The sequence below is a fragment of the Schistosoma haematobium genome, chromosome 1 (assembly GCF_000699445.3).
Source record: "Schistosoma haematobium chromosome 1, whole genome shotgun sequence".
In the NCBI taxonomy this organism is placed as follows: Eukaryota; Metazoa; Platyhelminthes; class Trematoda; order Strigeidida; family Schistosomatidae; genus Schistosoma; species Schistosoma haematobium.
Genome location: NC_067196.1, coordinates 89,869,123 through 89,881,578, shown reverse-complemented (window position 1 = coordinate 89,881,578; position 12,456 = coordinate 89,869,123). Strand labels below are relative to the sequence as shown.

Below are 12,456 nucleotides of genomic sequence, written 5' to 3'. Positions count from 1 at the left end.
ATCACAGAATAGATGAAGTAGTAACAGTATCAGTGATGACAGAAAAGATTGGTTTCAAAGATACTATTGGAGAAGAAAATATAAATTAATGAAATAAAAAGGTGGGGAATTCAGATCCTTATAATTTGGAGGACGACAAAGAATACATACAGCTACACCACTGAAGACGACTTTGAACGATGTTTTTCGAAGTCTCTAACCATTGTTTATGATAATCATTCGGAGTCCAACCAAGTACTCTACACCTATCAATATGGGTAAGTCCACTTGTCAATGACTTTATGGATTTGTACCACGTTTTGGTCTGGCCGTCCCTAGCTTTCTTCCAACCTACTCCTACACCACAAAACACCGCACGTCGTGGCAGTCGGTGGTTGGGCATACGTAACACGTGTCCTAGCCATCTCAACTGATGAAGTTTCACTTCTTCATCCTTACCTAGTACCCGTTTCCTGACAACTGCGTTACTTACTCAGTGGTTCCGGGATATACGAGACACCTATGATCGAATATCCCCTACTCTTACCGGTCATGTTTCACTGCCATGAAGTAGGATGGAACCACAGTAAACCCGTCGTTTGATCGGTAAGCCATTGTGAATCTGACCTACTCAAATAAAATCTTCAATTAAAAAAATTGAAATTTACCTTAAGGCTCCCCTACTCTAGATTCTTTGAGATAACCAACCAAAGTTTGCTAAAATATGATCAAGTACATTGTGTTATATTCCGATAAGAATAATGAATGGTAATTCTTGGGATCGATTTATGGCCCATTACTATGAGTATATTTTTATCGTGTAATTGTTATGTAACTAAACTATTCATATTCATGCCCCTCTTACTATGAACTTTATTTTCACCTATGAACTATTATTATACGATTTACCATTCTTGAATTATTCCCTGTCCGTTAATCACTACCGCCCTCATTCACAGCCATATTTGGCCATATTTTGTAATGTTATTTTCATATTTTATGGTACGTTGTGGTCTGTCTGATTGGTATATAAACTCAGTATGTTTGAAATACATGGTTCATATTGCAGAGGCTGAGATTGGTGCTCTGAACTCAACTGGCTGAGCTAGACAGGGAAGCAGAACCAATCAGGACTCTAGGTCGCTCGTACGTTTTGTGCGTCACTGATTCGATCGATAATTCGCTGCTCTCTGGTTGGTGTCGTTGCGTTATACAATAACAGGGCACGCCGATCCACAAGTTATAACACATTGAAACAGTGATTTACTGGTTAAATGATCTAATCAACTAAATCAATAATGCAAGCACATTTGAGATATGGTTCTCTACATACAAATGCAAAATGATGCCTAAGGATTGGTTTGTGCTATCGCCTGAACTAACAATGGGAATTGAAATAGTTGGAGTCATCTGCTTTACTTATTTCGGGAGTCTCATCAGTCCTAACGCTCTGGTGACTGACGAAATCTTGGCAAGGATTCATAAGGCTCGATTGATTTTGGCCGAATTGTGTCACTTGTGAGAAAAGTGATATATCCGTCTTCCAACCAAAGAGATTACTGAGCATCAGTTCGCTTCGTTCTAATTTATGTGTGAAACATGGCCAATAAGAATCAAAGATTATGCGTACGTTATTAGTATTCGATCGCAGATATTTTCGAAGAATTCCTGGTGTATTTTGTGACTACCGACTAAACAATGTTCAGGTTAGGAATAGAGTATTAACTAAGGATGGCAAATTGATTGGTGAAGTAGTGAGTCTTCATCAAGTGTGATGGTTTGGACATGTGTCATGGATGCCCAACCACCACCTACCTCGACAGAAGATGCAGTTTGATAAATGAGTAGGTTGAAAGAAATCCAGAGGAAGTCAAGCCAAAACACGGCATCAGTTCATTAAGCCAATGACACTCGGACTTACCCATATTGATAGGTGCAAACTACTTGGTTGAACTCCGAATGATTATCATAAACAATGGTTAGAGACTTTGAAAAACATAGTTTAAAGTTATCTTAAGTGGTGTAGCTGTATGTATTCTTTGTCGTCCTCCAAATTATAAGGATCTGAATTCCCCACCTTTTTATTTCATTAATTTATATTTTCTTCTCCAAACCAATCTTTTCTGTCATCATTGATACTGTTACTACTTCAACTATTCTGTGATTTGACCTGAAAACGTCATCTCTTTATGTTAATGGGATATAGCAACTGGAACCGAGGTACATAAATACCAGGTTCTAAGTTGTGATCGGTTAACACTCAAATCTTCCAATAACAAAGTGACCAATTCTCGACTGTAGCTGCTGTACCTCTGACGCGATCTCGAGTTTGCAGATTACGATGACTAAATCGAACTACGTTCATATGGACACTTCTTATTTTAGGTCCTCTAACACACTAGGAAGGTCAGCTATCATACTCCCAGGTCTCAAAGACCATTACTGCCTTAGTTTCGTTTTCAGATACCTATAAAATTGTCTTAGAATGAAGTCTCATCCTACTTCGGTAGGTGCAACCGAACATAAAATTTGTCTCAAAGCCAAGCATTTGATGGACGAACCATATCGTCAAACAGACTATTACACAATTATGTAACCATATGTATCCTGTTAACATCCTATGTCCATATATGACTGTATTTTTTTACGAAAAAACATACGACTTTAGCAGTCACAGTTGTTTTTCAATAAAATCCCTAGCAGATAAACAGATTGACCAGAAAAATGAGTACTCGTTAGTGATAGATGGCTAAGAGCTTACCGAAACACTTGCTTTGATTAGTAGCTCGATCAACATAAACTTTGGCGCTGATCACTGTACCAAATGGCATAAACATTTGAGCCAATTCATTATCACCGAATTCTTGTGGTAAATGATAAATGAATAGATTACATCCTTCAGGACCTGTACGAAAAACATAAATAAGACAACAAACAACAAGAAATAACTTCATAGCATAAAGAATTCGCTAAAGAATGAACATAAAACGCCGTGGTTACGTAACAATTCAGCGAGCACTCTTACTCAAATAATAATCATGTTCTAAAGATATTTTCATATATTTGATGTGATTCCATAATGGAGGATGAGAAAACACTTGCAGAGAGGAAAAATGACAAAATACATCCAGGGACTATCCTTGAAAAGAATGGCTACCCACGCAACTTCATCAAACAATATCAACCCAATTCATCAGTAGAAACGAAATCAAGTACAGAAACCAACAAACGAATCATCCAACCATATGTTAAGGGTATCAAAAATTACGAGGGTGATGAAGCCGTTTGGGGTAGGTGTAGCACACAAATCAACAAAACCTCTTCAGTCAATTCTATGCAAACCAAATGATGAAAGAAGGAAAAGCCAACATCATCTACAAAGTAAACTATTCCAGTGACGAATAAATAAACAGAATAATTATGAGGTAATTTCAAAGATAAAGATCTAATTAAAGACAGAAAGTGAATTCATCTGCGCCATTAAAACTGATTCTGAGGCATACTACTCAACGTCTCTAAACACTGTTTATAATCATCGTGAAGACTACAACCTAGTAGTATAGACTTGCCTATAACACTCAGCTCAATAATCAGTGACTTTGATCTCAAGAACATAAGTCTTTGACATGATTACAAGTAAATGTAATCATAATTTCGTCCAGAATGTTTAGGAGCTGAGCGAATTATATAGTATTAAGGTGAACGATTAGTTCGGAAGAGGTCCTACAATTAAGATCTGTTCCTCTCAAACTATTGATCTCATCAACTTTATGTGAATTCAATCAATTGAGCAGTGATAATAATAATACCTATAAATTTACCTGTTAATATCAGTTCCCTGGTACCCTCTTTCTGTTGAACAGGCATTGATAAAGCTTGATGATGTAGATTAGGAAAAGTGGTATATGCGGCACCTCCAGTAGGATACGCTGAAAGGTTGGAATTTCAGACGAAAAAAAGAAGAGAACTGAAAGCACTGATCAAATTTAGTGTAATAGTTACACACATATAGAGTGAATTATGTAACCCGTCAGAGTTATATGACTTGGGAGGACTGGATAGCTAAATTCAGTTCGTGATGTAAGCTACAAATTCAAGTATCGCGACAAATCTTTTCACTAGCAATCATATGATTTCTATAAGAATTTTAGGAACAATGGCTGGATCAGTGGAATCCTGGTAGTGTGTGTGTGTGACTTATTAACTGGTAGTAAACTCATATTTGATGTCTACACTGGAAACCGAGATCTATCGCCGTGTATTAAGTTAACGCATTGATCAAAGTATATTCACGAGACGGAGAGCCCTTTCTGAATGATGATTCAATTCTTTTTACAGAATAGGAACAAAAGATCGATCTAATATGAATTAGACATTAACTTAGTGATTAAGCTTTTTAAAGTAAAAATAAGTGAAAAGCTTAAAATGTATATTGTTGATCAGATTAATCATGTTTTGACCGAAGTTGATTACAATTGAAAATGTTAATCGTTTAGTTAGTTCATGTGTTCGTCGACCAGAGATACAGTGAATAACAAGTCAGTCAGTTATACGTAACGTAGAGCCTGGAATACCCTATTAGCACAGTGAGATAAAATTATTTCAGGATAGATCGAAGAGTAGGCAAAGTAGTAATAGTATCAGTAGTAATAGAAAAGATTACGTAAAGACAAAGATAAAATGATCAAAAAGGAATTTGGTGTTCAGGTTCTAAAGGAAGTAAAAGGTTGAATGAGAGTGGGGCATTGTGAATGATTTTGTACGATTGTATTCAGTCTTTAACGATCGGTTACGACAATCACAAGGACCCAAATTATTTACACAGCTCAAATCCAATTGTCAATGACTTCATGGACTGATGTTTCTTTTGATCTGGCGACTTTCAGCTTTCGTTCAACCTACTCCTACACCAGACATGGCCCATCGAGGTAGACGATGGTTGGGAATACATGACGCATGTTCCAACCACCTGACTTGATGGAGACTCACTACCTTATCAATAGATTTACCATATTTACCAAATACACTATGCCTTACCAGTAGATATCTAAATAAGTGATCTCAAAATATATGAGCAATGCACTGAAGACACTTACGATCGAATTACTAGCAACCTCTAAATATTCTCTACTATTAATGACCATGTTCAGTGAAGAATACAGAATACAGAATATTCCTCAATGAAATACACAAGTGAATGTGTACACTTTCTTTAAGGAACTTAAAGAAACAGAACAAAATATTTTATCAATTTAGAGTGGTTGGAGAAAATAAACAGGAGACCCTGAAACATAGATTTCGTCCTAGTTAGCATTCACCAACAAGGCGTACGAAAAATATTGATGGAAATGATTCTACCCTAATAGATTCGAATCCAATTGACCTGACTTCACAGATCACTGATTGGTAATCAATATAATGTTTGTCAAGTCATTTTTAGTACTCATAGAATTCTATTGATCAAGTTACAACGTGGCTACTAAACTAAATGACTTTTAAAAGAAAGTGAACACGTTTTGATATCAGATCATTAGATGTATTTATCAAGGAAACACTGTCCAACTTAAGATTCCCGCTAGTTGATACTCATCAATAATTTTCAGGAAAATGATGCAAATCGACTGATAGAACTCAATCAGCATTAAAAACATTAGAAAAACATGAGTTAAAACAATTGAATATGCTTAACAAACTCGAATGATATCCACATTTAATTATAGTAGAAAATTTGTTATAAACTAAACTAACCTAACCCGTAAGCTTGAAGACCAGCATAGAGTTGATGAACGATAGGATCATTAGTAAACGACTGACCAGACGCTGTAACAAAGCAAAAACAATAAAACATAAATCAGTAAAATCAAAAAGTAATCAACTACTACATTTTCATGTTCACGTAACACTTAGTAAGTAACAAAAACGAGGCAGGTTCTTAAGCTCGCACACACACACACACACACACACCTTTAAACCATAAATCTTTACATATACAAAAGTTAAAATGATATGAATCTGAAAGACTAAATGATTAAGTTTAAAATACGTAAACAAAACATTGTCGTTAACTGGACATTGAACTCCATGTGTTTCTTAGTGATTGTTCAAATGTAACAACAGCTTCCAATGAAACACTTAAATTATGTAGAGGAGAAAATAAATGAGTGGCAATAATTGTAAATTGGCAAATCCTGCTTTGGTTTGGGCACCCGGGCAGTATCCCAGCCCCTCACATAAATCGTATGATTTATGTGGCGCATATCTGTTTGGTGCCTCTATGTCGAGAAAAGTTACACATAAACCTAACAACTGGTATATTCAACAATTTTATTTTCTTCTCTTACAAAAAAGAAAAACGATACAACAACAAATCTTCACCTTTTCTATTGTTCAATGCAATGTATTGTACAGAAAGTACATAAGTGCAACTTAAATCGAAATAGTAACGATGCAATCATTTGACCAATGTAAACGTGTAATATGGTCAAGTTTCTGAGTTGGACTGGTTTAGTGTGACAGATAATGGTAATACCATATTCAGCTGCCTAAACTATATTTAGATGGAAGAGAGTTCGAAACTATGACTGATTTAATAGTTGTCAAAGACCGAATTTCGTAATCATTAAGCTGGATATATCAATGAAACCAGGAAATTCAATATGTTGTATGTGTGAACACATATAACACAAACAATACATACATGTCACCATATCTAAGATTTGAGTATAACAATTAGATTTGACTGAAAAGTGAATGAACTACAAGCTGATTTCCTCCAATCGCCTATGAATAGTTGATCATGTTTATTTTGGGTTTATGTTTTGTTATATAAATATGCAATCTCATTACATAATAAACTCTGTTCTTCTGCCTAATGGCCTTGTCTTTGATTTTTAATCAGTTGAGAAGCACTAGTCAATAACATATGATTTCGTGAATAGTAATCAGCTGGTCAGATAGCGTATTGTTGCTTAGTGTCTATCGATTGACATTCTATTGATTGATTTTAACGATTGAGAAATCCCTTCATCAATCCTTAAAACTTTTCTATATTCATAACAATAAAACAAAACAAAAATAAGCACAATTCATACAGAAGAAGAAATACGAATTCACAAAAGTCAAATATGTGGTCATCCAAATGTTTTGTAACCAAGCTGTAATCATAGTAACCCAAATTAAATTATAGGAAATGACTTCGAACCAATGTCCAGCCAATTTAGCAATAATAATAATGATAATACAAACCACCGTATTTATACAATAACTGTATTAATGGTATTCATAAAGCATGTGACCAATGTAAGTAAAAGAGCATAGAAACTAACCGGCTGCAGCGGCAGCTAACGCCGCCGCTTGTAAAGCTGCATTTTCTGTGAAATACGAATTCAGTGCAGTGTTCACTGGAGATGGTGTCATTGACTGGGCAGCGGCGGCGGCAGCTGCTGCAAACGATGGATGTAATTGAGGAAATTGTAATCCGTTCGCATTTGTATGACCTACTGCAGTTGAATTCTGTAAAGCGACAGCGGCTGCATACAAACCTACAGGCTCATTTGTTATTGGTGACGGTAAAATAGCCGGACTAACGGTAGGAGGTGTAGAAGCAACCGGAGTAACCATTCCTGGAGATGAGACCAAGATATTAGCAGTTGCACCAAGAGAAACATTTGGTAAAACACTACCAGTTGATGAAGAGATAGAAACTGGTTGTTGACCTTGGGTAGTACCATTACCTATGCTGGCGAAACTCGGCGGTGATATTGTGGATGGTGAAGCAGAAACTAATAAACCAGTACCAAACGCATTGTTAAATTCGTTATTAACGGAAACTCCAGCTTCAGTTAATAAACCTCCATTAACTGCACCCGCGCCAACTTGAGTAAGAGCAGCTAAAGCGGCTGGAGATAATAGAGCGACATCTGTCAAAGGGAACAATGAAGCTACTTTTTGAAGGAAAACAAAAAAAGAATAGGATTTATTCATTTAACGCTGAAGAATAAAGCCAAGTGTGAAACACATAAAATTGGTAAATAGCTCAAATATCATGATTATTCCCAAGATTTAAATAAAAATTAAAACACTGGAAATACTTTAATAGTGAATCTGACAGCTAATAGCTGTCTAAAGTATCCAGATTTAAATGTCATTTATCAGGTTGATACACAAAATTAAGTGTCATATATCGTTTTTGAAATGAAAAGAAAAACCACAACTAACTCACATTGAGGAAGTGTATTATTTTGTAAAGTAGTGGCTGGACAACCGGCAGCCAATGATGCTAACGCTGAAGCATTCGGTACTGAATGATTAGTTCCTGTAAGTGGATTATGCTGATGAGCAACACCGATTGTAGGATGACTAACAATCGTGTTCAATTGTAATGGAATAGATGTTGAACGACTTGATGGATTTTCTGTTATACCAGTTGATAATTGTGGATTGGCATATTGCATTGCAGCTGCAGCCGCCATGAAAGCTGCCATAGGATTAAAATAAGCCGAAGCTGATCCTTGCTGAGCTACTTGACTCTGTTGATGTTGTTGCTGTTGAGTAAATTGAGTAACTGAACTTTGGAAACCATTAGGAACAGGGCTAGCATTTGATGAAGCGGTAGGAAATAAACCGGGCTACATAAACGAAAACAATATACCGATGAGAATATGTCTCAAATGAACTTTAACACACAAAACATCTTCATTATGGAAGTTACCTTATTGCTTTCAGATTCCCTTGTGCAGCTGAGGGTGGGGAGAGGCCACTCTCTATATATATCTCGAAATGCTCTCATGTGACCACGCGTATACAGCCACTGACAGCCCCAAATGCACTGGTACGGTCGAGGATAGCTCTCCCTTTCGAAATGCTCTCTTATGGCTACGCATGTACAGTCACTGTCAGAGAAGTCCTAATCACTCACATCCCGATGCACGAATATCGTTTATCAAATTGAGGACGAAAATCGAATGTACAGTGCTTCATCCTCGTTCGTGGGTACGGACCATCCATCTACAGGAGATGGAAAACTCCAAAATTCAAAACCAATAGTGCACATCGGCTCCAATATCTTAAAGCAACATATGGTGTATCAACCCTTTCTTCATAAAAGGCTAACATGAAACTACACAACCTAATGTTGATCCACTGACTTGTGGATTACACCTTTAGGTCGAAGGCTTGACCAATGGCTCTTCAAGAAAACCACTTCATTCAGTTTGGGCACCTGAACAGTACTCCATCCGTCACACAGATCGAAAGGTTTATGTTGTGCATATGTATTCTAGTGCCGTTTTGTATCAGTGTTTATGTGTTTAAATGGATAACTATGGAACTACATTGATTATTTGAGTTAGCTAGTTTCTAAAGAAATTCAAACAAAATCATTATACTCATTGCATGGATCACATACAAATTGTACAGTGATGGTTTGTTGATAGTCGGTTTTCATGTAGCAATTTTGTAGGTTCAAAATACTTTTCAGTTTTAGCTGGAGAATCTGATACAAGTGAGGAAGATGACGACGTATGCCTGCAGTCAGTGAGCGAACTATATTAGGTTCACCAGTAATTATTTCAAAAATCAAGATGAATTAAAAATTAACAAGCCTAAATAACTATTCGACCAGGAAGTCAGCTGTATTGTCCCACTAAAGAATACCTAAATAGTGTCAATTTATCGCCACTTATCCTACCAGGGATTGGAACTCAAGATATACAGATCTAACAGTTAGATAGAAACCAGTCTTTTTTGACAAGTATACACTCAATGAACACCTGAAAAATAAATTCAATCTATGCATTCCATAGCACACAAACAAACACAGATGTCGTTGTGGGAGGATAAGATGGTCTTCACTCCTGCTAGTATTAAATCCCAGTTAAACAATTATGTATTACATTCAGACCTAAAATGTAAAGATCGGACACATGTACTCCAAGAACACATATAAGCACAAATCGAACCTCACTAATGATTGGGTGGAATTTCACCCGGAAGTTAGACGGTAAAACTTTTATTTTCAAGCTCATAATCTACCATCAAAATTTTCTCATCATTAAAAGCCGATATATTTTTTTTTAAAAATTGTGATCTAGCTGTGAAAGTAACAATGATATTTATAAAGAGTCTATAGCTTACCGGGAATTGTAAATACCCTGGTGTAACATTAGACGCAACAAGTGATTGTTGAAATGCATTAGCCGCGGCTGCGGCGGCGGCCGCCGCTACCGCCATATTAGACGCCTCCGTGATATTCGTAATTGGAGTTCGAAGAGATTGTTGTTGATTATATTGTTGCATTGATGTATGAGACCCATCTAAGTGACCATTAGTCATCCCTGTACTGGTAGAATGCCCTGACACCGGAGAACAAGAACCGTTTGTCGTGCTCTGCTGATGCTGTCTGCGAACTTGACGTTCTTTCTCTGTATCGGCAAATTTTACAACCAATGGAGAAGAAGCACCCTGAAAAAACCGCCGAAAAAAGGATTGAACAAAATAAAATCATGATAATGTAAGGTATATATTGAAACATTATCGAGATAATAGTGATAATTTAGTCAATCTTTAATAGGAAAAAAAGCTTAATAATCTTATCGATAGCCTTCCTTATTGTCGATTGGTATCTCTTTTTGTAAAGAAACAAAAAATTAGGTGAGTTGAACAACCGTCAATTTATGGGCTAGAATTCCGTAAATATTCGATATTCACGTTTCGGAGAGAGCACGTTCCGTACGATTACTTTAGATAAACTGATTGTATCCTTAAACAAACACGCTAAATCCATACGCCGAGTGCTAATCAATATAACAGTTATGCATTGTTGAGGTCAGCAAATCTGAATGATACTAAGTATAATACCATCGATGACATGATTTGATGAAAAAAATATATCAATTTTATTTATAAGTAACTGCTAACACACACACATACATACAACGCCAGACTAGGTCAGAAATCTGATGACCAGTAACCTATAGTACATTTCAATATACATACACATGATGTCAATTATTTTGAACTTCATTTAGACCGTAATACTGTGAACGATTCGTTTATGAATAATCAAATCATTGAGACTGATTTTTTTCAACACGTTTTATGATGTAACCAAAGTTACAGTTTCACACAAAGACAAACATACGTAATCATTTATCCTGGATATTTAATTTGAGACATCAAAATTGGGTTGAACATTCTATAAACCATATTTTGCAATTATGGTTTCCTAGTAGTAGTAGTAGTTGTTGTTAACTCTACAATAAAAATTGACTCATGGAACAGGAAATGAAACTATGTATTTGATTAATACGTCACATTTGTTTGTATTAAAGTGGCAACGGTATTAACTATGATACTAGATAAAATTTTCCCTTAAGTTGAGAAAATCAAGGGTAGATGAGGCAAATGTGTAGTTTAATTTCAAGATTTATGAATATATTGCATTCATCGCCGTCTATCACCAGGCTGTTTTTTTCCTAGATCTTAAATATCAAAATTATAATGGACATTGCTATTCCACGAATTTACCCTTCGCTTTCTATGCATATCATATATGTCTAATATTTTCTACTACCACTTAAAACTGTCATTTATTTGACATGCCTTCTCAATTTCATCACTGTACTGATATAATGTGGTTAACCAAAACAATACCAACGGGGTTGCCGACCCCGTGCCCAACCCTCCTTCTTTGTGCGGGCCTGGAACCTGCAGTAACTCTAGAAGGACTACAGGTGGAGTTTGACTTGTGACCAAGCGTGTATAATTGATTGACTGACATTTTATAAAAAAAACCGTCTCAAGTTATGTATTCTGTAAGTCCTCTACCAAGTAGGGGCCTCTGTTTGTGTGTGTGTGTGTGCGTGAGAGAGCTAGTCATAGCGATATTGAATTGTTTAAACTGAATTAAATGGAATGATTTTCTGAAAATTTAGTCAACTGGGTGATAAACCCCACATAGGAGGAAGGAATCTACAACACTATACTGATTCTATCATAATACCATATCCACCATTACGTTCCAAAGAGATTTAAATCGGACAACAGATCATTATTATGGGGACAAACAAGAAACAACACGCTGTCAAATCTCCAATAAAACACAAAAAGGATTCATAATCATACAATGCACTAAAACAGAGCATTCAATTTCAATTACATCATGTCATATTAATGATCATGCATGAAAATATATCACTCCGACTGATTCATTATAGAACGAAATGACAAAAAACAAAATCCATACACAAAACTTACTTGCATTGTTTGACTATTATGCATATGATCGATAGCGTTTGCCGCTTCTGTACTCGAGGAGTATTTCACAAAAGCACAACCTGTACAATCAAAATAACGACAGTAACATAAATGAAGAAAAAAAAAATAATTATCAAATAACCGAATGATGAGACAATTGAAAAGTGATACAATCGAACAGTTATAGATATATGTGTAATTAGAACTGTTAGAAAAACAAAA

General features: G+C 36.0%; 1 protein-coding gene across 3 annotated transcripts in view; it reads right to left on the bottom strand.

Moving 5' to 3' along the window:
- CELF2_1 (CUGBP Elav-like member 2) overlaps nt 1-12,456 on the bottom strand; it is a gene marked incomplete at its 5' end in the record, with an annotated part of 40,172 nt that overhangs the window by 8,342 nt on the left and 19,374 nt on the right. For 2 of the 3 annotated variants that reach the window (XM_051210011.1, XM_012939268.3), the window contains 7 exons: nt 2,741-2,884; nt 3,801-3,908; nt 5,728-5,799; nt 7,305-7,922; nt 8,201-8,606; nt 10,114-10,440; nt 12,235-12,314. In XM_051210011.1, the coding sequence (XP_051075497.1) occupies nt 2,741-2,884; nt 3,801-3,908; nt 5,728-5,799; nt 7,305-7,922; nt 8,201-8,606; nt 10,114-10,440; nt 12,235-12,314 (1,755 nt within the window). Of the gene's footprint in view, nt 1-2,740; nt 5,608-5,727; nt 5,800-7,304; nt 7,923-8,200; nt 8,607-10,113; nt 10,441-12,234; nt 12,315-12,456 lie in introns of those variants that run through there. The other variant, XM_051210012.1, reaches the window with a different exon arrangement.